This window comes from Eschrichtius robustus, chromosome 15, assembly GCF_028021215.1.
Source record: "Eschrichtius robustus isolate mEscRob2 chromosome 15, mEscRob2.pri, whole genome shotgun sequence".
NCBI lineage: Eukaryota > Metazoa > Chordata > Mammalia > Artiodactyla > Eschrichtiidae > Eschrichtius > Eschrichtius robustus.
Window position 1 is genome coordinate 61,607,416 of NC_090838.1, and position 13,979 is coordinate 61,621,394.

A 13,979-nucleotide genomic window follows, 5' to 3' on the forward strand; every position below is an offset into this window, starting at 1 on the left:
TAAGTGTGTTGGTTGAGCTCTCAGAAAAGGAAGGGAAAACACTGTGCTCGAAGGCACATTAAGGAATCATATTTGGTTGTGTTGTAGCTGGAGAGAAAAGACCCCTCTGAAGACAAGGAGGACATTGAAGGCAACCTGCTCAGGCCGACCGGCGTGGCCCTCCGCGGAGCGCACTTCTGCCTGAAGGTCTTCAGGGCCGAGGATTTACCGCAGAGTGAGTCTGGTGCCCTTGTTGGGTGACTGTGAGGGGGGACACTGGGCTGGGCTGCCTCAGCTCCCTAGGGGAAGGAGATGGAGGGGCTGGTCCCCTGCTCCCTCTCTGCCTCCCCTTGGCCTGGCTTCCTCACCCCGAGGGTCTACTAGATCCGTGTCAGCTCATTTCTCCCTCTGCTCTGCCGCCTGGGGAAGCCTCACACCCTCTCTAGGTTTCCCAAGGCTTTTTACTGTTCTTAACAGAAAAACAGTCAGAATTAATGAGAAGTAATACTGATGCTGGTGGAGTCACAGAGATGCAAGAAATCTTGAGAGTACTAGCTGCCCCTGGGCTCTGTTTCAGCATCCGCTAGGCCTTGTCTGGCTCTTTGGCTACTCCATGCACCCATTTTCTTGGCTCTCACTGGGGAGTCAGCACCATTTCAACTCTCTGTTCTGCGCTCATGGCTGGATTCCACTGATTTTCTTTCTCTCCTCTAGGAAGCCCCAGCCTGAAAATTGGCAGACCCTGGGCTGGGGAAGCAGTTGCTGAAATGTTAGAAGGGCTCAGTGTTTCCACTGAGTGGAGACACATGGGTGTCTAGTTTGCCTGGGACTGTCCTGGTTTTAGCACCAAAAGTCCCACATCCCAGAAAGTCCTCATTCCCTGGTAAGCTGGGACAGTGGGTCACCCTAGCTGTGGCCATGTCCTCTTCATCCCAGGAAGGCCATTGTGGCCACTGCCTGATTTCTTACAGTGACTAACCCTGTACTAGCCCTACCCTGTGTGCTCAGTAAATGTGGGGGAATTATGCTGAATATTCTAAAGCTGTGGGTGTCAACCCAGGCTGCAGTTAAATCATCCTGGGAGCTTTAAGGAAGTGCAGATGCCTGGGCCCTTCCTCCAGTGTTTCAGGTTGACTTGGTTTAGGGTGGGGCTTACACACTGGTAGTTTAAAAATGCTCCCTGGTAGTTCTCTTGCTGCGGGCTATAAGCCACTATTTTGGAGCATGCATTAGCAGAATTAAGCCAGGCGCTGTCCATAGCAGAGTTCACGAGAACAAGTAGTTGGGGACTACTTGGGTCCCTGTTTACGAGTTTTCCATGAAGCTAATTGCTTGAGGGTTTCTGCTTTGACTAATGACACCAATAAATGGGTTCCTTCTGCACAAGTTTAATTGAACCAAAATCATGGGGAAAGCCTTTAAATAAGTAATGGGCATTAAAATACAGGCTTAGAACATTCTGCGTTTGTCGGTTGAAACTATGCAGAAGTGAGGCTGGTGAGCTTCCAAAGGGGGCTGGGGAAATAGAAATGTTTGCTTTGCTCAAGGTGAAGGGGATTATGTTGAATTATCTGAAATGTTGTTTAAATGTAAATAAAAGAAAAATAGATGGGTAAATAGAACATAAGTATTTGCTAATTGTTATCTGTTGTATTCATGTAGACATTGACTAGTATACAATTGTTAACTGTCCCCTCCTCTCATTTTCTCATTCATATACATATGTGCATTTATACATAACATACATACACATACATACATACACACATCTATCATCTGTAAATACATATGTAAAAAATAGGGCTAATTCAGTAAAATATTGGTTTGAAGCAGCATAGATTAAATATTCTTTCTTTTTTTTAAAAAAATTTTTTAAAAATTTTTATTTATTTATTTATTTATGGCTGTGTTGGGTCTTCGTTTCTGTGCGAGGGCTTTCTCTAGTTGTGGCAAGTGGGGACCACTCTTCATCGCGGTGCGCAGGCCTCTCACTATCGCGGCCTCTCTTGTTGCGGAGCACAGGCTCCAGACGCGCAGGCTCAGTAATTGTGGCTCACGGGCCTAGTTGCTCTGCGGCATGTGGGATCTTCCCAGACCAGGGCTCGAACCCGTGTCCCCTGCATTGGCAGGCAGATTCTCAACCACTGCGCCACCAGGCTTTTTTTTTTTTTTAAACAGAATTGACTTATTGGTTACCCTCAGGAAAATCACTGTGCTAATGTATATAAAGGAAAATGTCAAACAGGCACCAGTAATGGGATATTATAATAGCAACTTCCATTCTTTTTTTTTTTAAATTAATTTATTTTTGGCTGCATTGGGTCTTCGTTGCTGCACGCAGGCTTTCTCTAGTTGTGATGAGCGGGGGCTACTCTTTTTCTTTTTCTTTTTTTTGACATCTTTATTGGAGTATAATTGCTTTACAATGGCATGTTAGTTTCTGCTGTATAACAAAGTGAATCAGCTATACATATACATATATCCCCATATCTCCTCCCTCTTGCGTTTCCCTCCCACCGTCCCTATCTCACCCCTCTAGGTGGACACAAAGCACCGAGCTGATCTCCCTGTGCTATGCGGCTGCTTCCCACTAGCTATCTATTTTACGTTTGGTAGTGTATATATGTCAGTGCTACTCTCTCACTTCATCCCAGCCTACCCTTCCCCCTCCCCATGTCCTCAAGTCCATTCTCTATGTCTTCAGTCCTGTCCTGCCCCTAGGTTCGTCAGAACCATGTTTTTTTTTAAGATTCCATATAAATGTGTTAGCATACGGCATTTGTTTTTCTCTTTCTGACTTCACTCTGTATGACAGTCTCTAGGTCCATCCACCTCACTAAAAATAACTCAATTTTGCTTCTTTCTATGGCTGAGTAATATTCCATTGTATATATGTGCCACATCTTCTTTGTCCATTCATCTGTTGATGGATGACACTTAACTTTGCTTCCATGTCCTGGCTATTGTAAATAGAGCTGCAGTGAACATTGTGGTACATGACTCTTTTTGAATTATGGTTTTCTCAGGGTATATTCCCAGTAGTGGGATTGCTATTTCCACTATAGCATGGTAGTTCTATTTTTAGTTTTTTAAGGAACCTCCATACTGTTCTCCATAGTGGCTGTATCAATTTACATTCCCACCAACAGTGCAAGAGGGTTCCCTTTTCTCCACACCCTCTCCAGCATTTATTGTTTGTAGATTTTTTTGATGATGGCCATTCTGACCGGTGTGAGGTGATACCTCATTTTAGTTTTTTTAAAAAGTTTATTTATTTATTTAATTTTATTTTATTTATTTATGGCTGCATTGGGTCTTCGTTGCTTCACGTGGGCTTTTCTCTAGTTGCGGTGAGTGGGCGATACTCTTCGTTGTGGTATGCGGGCTTATTGCTGTGGCTTCTCTTGCTGTGGAGCATGGGCTCTGGGTGCATGGGCTTCAGTAGTTGTGGCACGCAGGCTCAGTAGCTGTGGCTCGTGGGCTGTAGAGCGCAGGCTCAGTAGCTGTGGTGCATGGGCTTAGCTGCTCCGTGGCATGTGGGATCTTCCCAGACCAGGGATCGAACCCGTGTCCCCTGCATTGGCAGGCGAATTCTTAACCACTGTGCCACCAGGGAAGTCCCCAACTTCCAGTCTTTTTCTGGATTATTTACTGCTCTTAGCAATGTAGATTTCTAATCAGTCGATCAATTGGACCTGTTCTGAAAGCCTTTGAGAACGGGGGGGGGGGGGTGGGGGGACAGTGAACCAGCTGTTTGGAGCTGGGCAAGGAAGCAGCTCAGTGCCCTCAGGAGCTGCAATTCTGAGATGGTCCTTCCTCCCAGGAGCCCTGGGCTGAGGGGTCCATGGCGTCTCTCTCAGGGAGTCCCAGGACTGCGGGGAGACAGGTGGGAAGTGGGGGTTTTGAAGATGGGAGAGCAGGTGGGCAGTGATCAGCATGTCTTTCTCCTCAGTGGACGATGCCGTAATGGACAACGTGAAGCAGATCTTTGGCTTTGAGAGTAACAAGAAGAACTTGGTGGATCCCTTCGTGGAAGTCAGCTTTGCAGGGAAAATGGTAAGGGGCAAGTCAACAAGAGGATTTGTGGGAGGGTGGCGACTGGGTGTCCCTGTGGATGGGCACTGGATGTGCAGGACAGAGTGAGGCACACACAGTGCCCCGCATCAGAGGCATGTGCACACCGGGGATGGGGGGCTGATTGTGGGACATGGGGTGAGACACGCAGGCCCAGCTGTCTGGGGCTGCCATGCACATGCACGAGGACAGGTCTGCTCAGGTGTGTGAGACAGACACATAGGTGTGGATGGACACGGAGAGGACATATGGACAGTGGATAGATAGAGGAATATTTGGGGGAAAATTAAGTAATAGCCAGGAAACCAGATGTGAAGGCACAATGATAGGGAAACTTAAAAACGATGCAGTGAAAACATAATGATTATTTTAAAAAAGTTGTGGCAGGAGTTGGGCAGACTCCTTTTGGCCACACTGATGGGGGCCCTAGGGATCATGTACCTCTCTTCCTTCCTGCCCAGAGGCAGGGCTGTTGCTCCAGTCCCTCTTGATGTCTGCCTGGGCCCCTCCCTCCATCCCACCTTAGGGATGGCTTTGCCCACTTTCCAGGCTCTCCCTCGAAGCCTCAGCCACTCCCAGGGTTCAGCCATCACCTCTCCGCAGAGGAATCCACAGCTCTGTTTAACTCTGACCCGCCTCTTCAGACACAGACCTCCCCATGCCGCTTCAGGTCTCTATATTCTGCCCCTCCAGCCCTTTAAAGGAGTCATCTGCTGCCCCAAACCGCCCCACTTCCAGAAGCCGCCATCCTAATCAGGTACCACCATCAAAGGCAGAAAATGTGGGCTTGCCTTGATTCGTCCCTCTTTTTTGACCGCCGTACATCAAACGTGCCACCCCTGGCTCTTGCCTTCAAAAATCCCGAGGTCCTTTCCTGTCTCTACGCCCCTAGTCACTGTCATCTCTCCCCAGGGCAACACAACAGCCTTGGGTCCGTTCTCTTGTCCGGGTTCTCCCCATAGAAATCCACCAGCATATTTAGTGTAAAACACAGTCCTGTCTGTAAAATGAAGTTCAAACCGCATAACCTGTTTGACCAGGTCTCACCCAGCCGAACTTTCTCGCCTCATCTCCATGGCCAGTATTTAGCTTGTACAGTCTTTGCGAGAATGAGGAACATCTCGCCCCCTCCTGGGCGGACGCAGCTCTGCAGCCCGCTTGGAGCAGCGCCGAATTGAGCGGGTTTCAGCCCCACTGGCTCGCTCGGGGTGGGGGTGGGGGGGCGTGCGGGTGCAAACCGCACAGACCGCACGTCGCCCGTGTGTCCTCTCGTCTGCCCTGCGGTCACGCCTCTAGCTTTTGCCCGGGCCTGTGCACTCCGGGGTCCTTCCTGGCCCTTTCCACCCCAGGTGTGTTGCATCGTTCAAGGTTTAGCTTCCGTCACCCACACAGGCCTGATGTGCTAGTTCGGCCCTCGGGGCTCCGCGCGGCCGAGTGCACGGCCCTCTTTTAGCCCGTTTTCCGTTGCATTCGGGTGTTTGTTAGCATCTGTTCCTCTGACTTTCGGGGAAACAGCCCGATTTCGTTTACTCTGTAGCCTCAGAGCAGAGACTGGTGGAAATACTGGAAATAGGGGAGAATGACGTATCCGGAAGGCGCAGCCTCCGCCCCGGCTCCCGGAACCCTGGCTCCCGGAACACTGCCGTGGTGCCTCTGAGCTTCGTGCCGACCTCAGGGAGCTGGCAGGGTGGGGTAGCGTCCTCTGGGGCCCCGCCGTCCTGGCCCAGAGGTCCACCGGCCGGCCGCAGCGCCAGGCTCCGGCGAGTTGAGTCGGATGACTTGGGTGTTAACAGGAAAATTGGAAACGGGCGGAGGAGAAGGGCTTTAGGAGGAGAAGGGCTTTGAACCGAGCCGAGTGGAGGGCGGGTGCAGCCGGCTCTGCTTTACTCCAGAGGCAGAGGCCGGAAGGGGGAGACACGCAGGTGTTATAGGACAATTGGGGAGGCATTTACAAGCTTAACAACAAACGCTAAAAGCCTAGGGTGATGATGGAGGTGGTGTGGGCTCCCATTCACACAGCACTTTGCAGTGTTCTTTTTCACTTAATCTCTTCTTAGATTCATTTTGGAAAGACGTAGGGTCTGCCCGCCCATCCCACCAACAAAGGGACCCCTGAGGTCAGGGGCCGGATCACTGAGGCCCAGGTGTGATCTCACAAACAGGAGGAAGGCCTTGGATAGCTTGTTTCCTCTGCCTGCTACCTGAAGTCCACACTCTTCCTCCCCTCTCCCCCCTGCCCCGTTTTATGTTTCTTTTCTTTCTTCTTTTATTATCGATGCACATATTTATTAAGGAATTTCGAAAAATGCAGAAAAAAGTAACATTATCCATAAGGCATCATACAAAGTTTATGTTTGGGGCCTATCTTTCTAGTTTTTTAAAGTTTTATTTTTTTACTGTGTATCAATATTAGACACTGTTGAAACACTTTAGTTTTTTAATATTTAAAAACATAAAGAAAAGTTGAAAGAACGGTTCAGTGAACACTTACCCCCTGGTATGGCCTCCACTTAGATGAAACAGTTATGAACATTTTGCTGCATTTACTTTCTCTCTCTCTCTGTGGATACTCCCCCCCGCCCCCCCAATCATTTGAAACCTAGTTGCACACTTTGCCCCTAAAGTCTTCAGCATGCACCTCCTGAGAAAAAGAAAATTCTTTGTAACCACAATAACATTATCACACCTAGGAAATTAACAATTATTTCCTACTCTTGTCAGATACTGGCTCATATAAATATTCTCTGATTATCCCCCAAATGTCTTTTAGAGCTGGTTTAATTTTGTTTTGATCTAAGACCCAACTGGAATTTATGCTCTGCATTAGTCTCTTCTGTAACAGTCTTTTACCCACCTCCATCATTCCCATTTTTGTCACCCCACAACATTGCATTTTTGAAAAGCCCAAGCCATTTGTCCATGTCCTGGATTTGTCCCATTGTTTCCTTCTGTTGTTGTTTAACTTCTTCTTCTGGCCCCTGTATTTCCTATAAACTGGAAGTTAGGTCTCAAGACCAGATTGCATTCAAATGAACTGTTTTGGCAAGAACGCATCATGGGTGATGTTTCATACGTCATATTGCATCACAACAGGAAGCAAAATGTCAGCTTGTCCCATCATTGGTAATGATTGATTACTTGGTTTAGGTGGTGTCTCCAGATCTCTCCCTTGTCAAAGCACACGCTCGCCTTTGTACTTTGCAGGTTATCTGTGGACGATATCTCGATGTGTGCTGATGTCCTGTTTCCCAGCAACCTCTTACCTAATGGTCCACGAAGCCATTGACCTCCTTGCCTGAACAAGTCATTCACCTGGGGTGCAAAGCGGCGATTCCCTCATTATCATTCCTTCTCTCTTTATTAGCTGGTGTTTTTTGTAAAGAAGAGCTTCCCCTCCCCTCTTCCCTTTTGAGTGTTAATATGCCCCTAATACTTTTTATTAATTCAGTGTGTTAAAATCAGTTGTTATGGTGCTGGATGTGTGAACCGTCCTGCTGTTGGCCAGTGGGAGCGCCTTTGAGCTGTTCCTCCATCCCAGGCTAAGACAGGGTCTCAGGGGAAATGTCTGTGGGAGAGGTAACACGAATTTTAAACTCATTCACACTGGGGTGTAAATGCTCACTGTGGGTCTTACCGAAGTGCAGGTTTTGTTTGGGCTTGGGCTCAGAATCTGATGCCCTTAGGAGGGACTGTGAAGGGATGAATGAAGGCAGGAAGGAAGCAGGAAGGTTGGCTGGACAGTCCTGCTGAACACTTACTGCAAGGACCGGGATCAATTTTCCCAGCTTGACAGATGGGAAAGTCATGTCTCAAGATTGTTTTTCTTCCACATTCCCAACATGGTAGGGTGCTGTGATGATGGCTAGAACCAAGACCGACCTGCCTTCAAATTCAGTGGCTTTCCTTGGAGCTGAGTCGCAGAGCTCTGGGGTTCCTAGCTGCTACTGGGTCCCTGCCAGCACCTTGATCTCTCTAGGTCTTCTCCTGTTCTGAGATGCCCTTGGCTGGCCCTGGGGATTTTTCTAGGAAGGTGCAGATGTCTGGGGAAGGTGATAGAGGCAGGGGACCTGGCCCAGGCAAGGGAATATATAAAGCTGATTGGTGGCTGGGCTCCTGAATGAAAGCTGCACCCTCCATTTTCCCTCTAGAAGGAAGGGGCTTATGAAGGAGGCAGTTGAGACCCTCCATCTTCTGGTGGTCCCCGGGTCTCTGTGTCCCCTGCTCTCTGCCCCAGCCACCTTGTCATGGCTTCCCCCAACTCTCTCTGCTACCTTTATCACCTGTGTCATCCTGCCTGTCCTCTCTCTGTCTCTGGTGTGTCACTTTTTCTCATTCATCCTTTTCTGAAAAGCCCTGGGGATTTGTCCTCTTTGTGCCTACTCACCCAAGCCTGGCCCTCTTTGCACTTCCTCTAATGGACACTTGGTGGCACTGTTATCTAAGATGTGAACCCTACCTGATTTGGCCAAGCTACTGAGATAGAAGGTTGTGTGTGTGCGCACTCACACACACATATCACACTTCTTCATGGTATAGGGCAAGGACAGGGGAGGTACTTGGAGGGCAGAGTGGGAGACTAAAGCAACTTTTTTATTTTCCAAGAGTAAAACCTATTAATCATAAAAAGATGAAAAAATCAGAGAAAAGCAAGGAAAATGAAAAAAATTAAGCACATTTCTGCACACCATCTTGGAGATGCCCACTGTTAACATTTGTTTATATCTCCTGCTAGTATGTTTTCCTCCCTGTAGCTCTCACTCCTTCTCTCTGTTGCACCCGCTCCCCCCCAACCCTGGCCCTGCCCCGCCCCACCGGAAAAAAAAAATTGGATTCAGAATACAGTTGATCTTCATTATTCACAGATTCTGTATTTGCAAATTTGCCTACTCGCTAAAATTTATCTGTAACCCAAAGTTAATCCCTGTGGTGCTTTGGTGATCATTTGCAAAGCTGTGAGCAATTTGAGTCAGCTGAGGTGCATGTTGCCAGCTGAGCTGAAACAATGTGATTCCCTTCTTGTTTCAGCTCTCATGGTGTAAATGTGTCCTTTTCCTGGTCTATTTAGTGTCATTCTTTTTGCATTTTTTGGGCTTTTTGCTGGTGATTTCAGTGTTTACAATGGCTTTCGAGTGTAGTGCTGAAATGCTGTCTAGTATTTCTCTGTGTAAGAAGGCTGTGACGTGCCTTATGGAGAAACTATCTATTAGGTAAGCTTCATTCAGGCATGAGTTCGAGTGCTGTTGGCTGTGAGTTCAATGTTAATGAATCTACAATATATAATAAAAAACGGTGCTTTGAAACAGAAACACACATAAAACAAGGTTATTGGTGAGCTGACAAAAAATGTCGTGACAGAGGCTTGCAGGAACCTAACCCTGTATTTCTCTTAGGAGCAATGCTTCAGTGTTCATCAGCTCATGTCCTTGGTGACTTACAATGTGTAGTTAGAATGTGTAACTACCGCCAGTAATGAGAATCCACTACATCTATGTGGTTTGGTAAAGTGCTTTTATCACCTAACATTTCCTTAGGTTATTAAATAGTCTTTGAAGTCAATTTTTTGATGGCTTTGATGGCTGCATAATATTCCATGAGACGATATGACATAAATTTTAATCTATTTTTGGATTTTTTTTTTTTTTGCAAGTTTCCTCTTTTATGAACAACTCTGTGACAAACATCAGTGTACAGGACTCTGTCTACACTCTGATTGGTTTTCCATAGGAAAGTTTCTAGAACTGGGTCAGAGGGCATGCTTATTTTTAAGTATTTGATACAGGTGGCCAAATAGCCCTCCAGAAAGGGTGTAATAAATACACTCCATCAGGAAGGGAAAGAGGGTTAAAAAATAAAAAGGCTCAGAGAGGAGGAGGAGGAGGGGGAGAGAGAAAGGGGGGAGGAGGAGGAGAGGAAGCTTGGTGCTGCCTTGGCTGAGTGCGGGGAGTGAACCAGGGTGTGGGAAGGCAGCTGGGGACTTCTAGGGCCAGAGGCAGTGCTGGCCTAGGTGGGGGGAAGCTGCTGTGTTCAGGCTCCCAAACCCACATCTCGGTGGCTCTCTCACGGGGAGCCTCTAAGGGCAGCCCGGAGGAAGCGATTGCTGGGGAGGCCTTCGACTACCTGTGGCAGGGCTGGGGGAGGGTGGGGACAACCTGTGCTGCCTTGTCCAGGGAGCTGAGGAGTGATGTTGCCAGGGTCTCTCAGCTGTGTCGGATTAAAGAGTCTTCCCTCCCTTCCTTCCTTCCTTCCTTCCTATTTTAAACTTTTGTTCATCTAAGTTTTGAATTAGGTAATACATTTATTATGCACACCATATACATTTATGCATCCATCATTTTGCATCATTCTGGCTTAATTATGCATATGCTGCACACATCTGACCACAAATTCTTACCTTTTACTCCTTTAACACAAACGGTTGCACATGATACTCACTGTTCTGCACCTTGCTTTTTTCACTTAATAATATAACTTGGAAGTTGTTTCATATCACAGAGCTCTTTCATTCTTCTAGGGCTACATAGTGCTCCATTCTGTGGATGGATCACACTTTATCTAATCTGTCCTCTGTTGGTGGACACGTGGGTTGTTCCACATCCTCCCTAGTTGGAGCCATGCTGCAGTGAATAACCTCATACACGTGTTATTCTGCACACGTGCAAGTCTTTCTGTGGGATACTGTCTAGAGGTAGAACTGGTAGGTCAGAGGGCATTTGCATTTGTAATTTTGAAAGATAGTGGCCAGTTGCCCTTTGGAGGGGTTGGGCTGTTCTCTTTTCCCACCAGCAAAATCCTGGCATGCAGTTTCCCCATTGCCTTGCCAAGAGAGGGCTGTCAGGCTTTAGAGATTTTTGTGAATCTGATAGATGAGACATGGTATCTCATTCATTTTGTTTTTGTTTCTTCTATTATGAGGGAGATTAAGCATCTTTCTGTGTGCTTTACAGCCCTTTGTGTACCCATTCCTGAGAACTGCGTGTCCCACTTTGCCTTTTGTTCCATCTGATTGTCGGATCTCTTCTTTCCTTACTCCTTTCTTTGCTCACACAAGGGCCAAATCCCGGCACCCATCCCTGCCCCCAGACTTTGCCTGGGCTCTTCTCACAGGGAGGAGGGGATGGTGGGCACAGGGGCTGGTACTGGGTGGATCAGAGATGGAGACCAAGTCCTGGCCCCTAGGGAGGCCACACCCTCATTTGATGGAGGGCCCAAAGCCCCCAGTCTGGTCAGGTGCTCATTAGATGAGAAAATGCATGTAAATGCTTCACACAATCAGGGCCCACAGTAAATGCTCTGAGGAAGGCTGCTCACTGTTTCCGTGTGTAGGACACACACACCTTCCAGGATCTGTATGTCTGAAGCAGAGCCTTCACCTGCTGCCCTGTGTGGGTACAGGATGCCCTGGGCTGCCTAAGGGACCTGGTGCCTCCCTGGGGACTCCCAGGGCAGAGTAGAACACACGAGCCGCTGGTTTGGATCTGGTTTCCACCTCTGCTAGGTTTCTTGTTTGTGGAAAGCCCAGTCTTATGAGCAGGGCTGACTGGAGGCAGACTGTGGCTTATGAGGTTTGTGTCTTCACTGAATTTTCCTCTCTCAGATGCAGGTGCTTGGCCCCCTGCCCTGGCCCTCCCGCTCCCCTTTCCTCTCCCCCTCCCTCCATCTCTAATCTCCTGGGTTCACAGTCTTCCAAAGGGGCAGGTGATCTGGGCTGATGGGCAAAGGGGATTGTCTCAGACTCTAGGACTCCTGGGAAAGCTGGTCTGGACTCAGGGCCCCATATTTAGGGTCATGGCCATAATGGGAGGTGAGGGAGGAGAATTTCCAGCCAGAGGTATGAGATAAGGAAGAAGGGTTGTGACAGTCAAACAATCTATCCCTCTTAACTCCCTCCACCCCATGCCCCATTGGGTCTGACCTACCATTGAGCTTTGTCTCTAGAAAGATTCCCTGTGTCTGAGCCCACTGCACCAGGCTCCATGGCCCCCAGGGCCTTCTGCCCAGCCCAAAGGGTGGCCAGCATGGCAGAGAATGGCTGCTGGCTGGTGTGGTGGTCTCCGAGGGAGCCCAGAGTCCCCTCAAAGCTCCATCCACCTGTGCTCTGTGTCTTCTAGCTCTGCAGCAAGATCCTGGAGAAGACGGCCAACCCTCAGTGGAACCAGAACATCACGGTGCCTGCCATGGTGAGCCTCACCCCCATAAGCCCACCCCAGAAGACCTGGGCTCCCAGCCTACCCAGTTCCCGCCCGCATCCCGGACTTCTGCTTCTTCAGAAGGACCCCACCCAACCTGTCTCTCTTCCCTCCTTAGTTTCCCTCCATGTGTGAGAAAATGAGGATTCGTGTCATAGACTGGTGAGTTCTGCGTCCTGGGATCTTTAGAGGTGGCTGTTGTCAGGGGTCACTTGGTCCTTCGGTTTCCTTTTGTTCAGTCTGCATGAAGTGGGAGAGTCTGTTTCAGGTGAGGTAGTCTCCTCTGGGGGAGGCCAGAGAAGGAGAGGGTGTGGGCTGTTGGGAAGCTTACAGCCCTGCTCGAGGGCAGCCAGGCGGGGCTGGAACAGCTCCAGGAACCAGAGATCCCTGAGGCCAGGAGGGGCCAGGAAGGCTTCCTGGAGGAGGTGGGGTTTTGGGAAGTTCAGGATGAAGGCATTCTAATGAAGAGAGGGTCATAAGCAGAGGCATGGAAGCTGGAAAGAGCAGAGCTTCCAGGAGGGTGGGCTGTGATGCTCCAGGTGTTGGTAGGATGAAACGGGTCTCCAGGCTGGGGAAGTGGGTCCGGTTACCCAAGCAGGGGATGCCACTGCCGGCTTGCAGCAGGGGAGGGCAAGAGCCACACGGTCATCTTAGAAAATGAGTATCTAACCCTTGCTGAGCGTCTGTGTGCTCCAGGCCCTCCTCCCAGTGAGCACTTTACATGCGTGTCTCACCTGACGCTCATCTCGACTCCAGGCACAGCCCGACCTCACCTGACGCTCACCTTGACTCCAGGCACGGCCCGGCCTTGCAGATGAGGGAGTAGGTTTGAATAGACTGAGTACCCTGCACGAGGGGACAGCTGGGAAGCAGCCGAGGCCAGGCTCGAACAAGCCTGTGCTCCCTCCGCCCGTGTGCTTAACCACCGGGCCGCACCGACCCCTCCGCGTTGAGCCTTCTCTCACGCCCGAGGGCTGTTAGGAGTCCCCACGCGCGATCTCCAGGACCTTCCCTACATCAGGCTTTCCCAAAAGAGAGAGTTGTCCTTTCTCTGCCCCCAAAAAGTCTTGGCTGTGCGGTTCCCAGCGTGTTGTCCTTTGGTCTCAGGCCCATGGCACCCCCAGCCAGGAGGATAATGAGAGACTAGGGAAAACCCCCAGGCCACAGAGCCATTAAAGTGTGCGCCAGGTCCCCAGCCCGAGAGAAGACAGCTTGGGAGAATTAGAGGAGAGGAAGGGAGTGCGAGGGGGGCGAGGAGGGAGAGGCCTCTGGGGCCCTCTGTGGGAGGTGGTTTGGGGGCAATGTGCCCTACGTCCACAGGGCCATCCTTCACCTCGCTGTGTGTGCACACGTGCACGCGCTGGGTGCGTGCCTGTGCGTGGCAGTATAAGTGGATGCACGCGGGCGTGCGTGCATCCAGGGCGCCGCGTCCCCTGTGTTGGGGACGGCCTCGCCCGAGTCCTTGTGAGCCGTGTGAGGCATCGGCATACTGTACAATCCAAACACATTACCGAATCTGGTGGTTGCCTCTCTGGTTTAGGCTGAAGTGGCATTTTTATTGTGAGTCTATTTTCAGACTTGCTGTATTTTCCAAAAGCAACCCCAAGCCCCAAAACCCAACTCTTGGCCAGAAAGCATTCTGTTGCTGCAAGTTCCTATCCAGAAAAGTGCTTTCTTCCCAGAAAACTCAGATAAACTTGTGTTATTACCTGAATCCTAGAAATACGATGTGGTCCATAT

At 49.4% G+C, this 13,979-nt stretch overlaps 1 protein-coding gene across 8 annotated transcripts in view; it reads left to right on the forward strand.

The window, feature by feature from the left end:
• Positions 1 to 13,979, forward strand: part of DYSF (dysferlin) — a 233,158-nt gene that overhangs the window by 77,676 nt on the left and 141,503 nt on the right. For all 8 annotated transcript variants that reach the window (XM_068564056.1, XM_068564058.1, XM_068564060.1 and 5 more), the window contains 4 exons: positions 88 to 214; positions 3,932 to 4,035; positions 12,162 to 12,230; positions 12,358 to 12,401. In XM_068564056.1, coding sequence (XP_068420157.1) covers positions 88 to 214; positions 3,932 to 4,035; positions 12,162 to 12,230; positions 12,358 to 12,401 — 344 coding nt within the window. The remainder of the gene's footprint in view (positions 1 to 87; positions 215 to 3,931; positions 4,036 to 12,161; positions 12,231 to 12,357; positions 12,402 to 13,979) is intronic.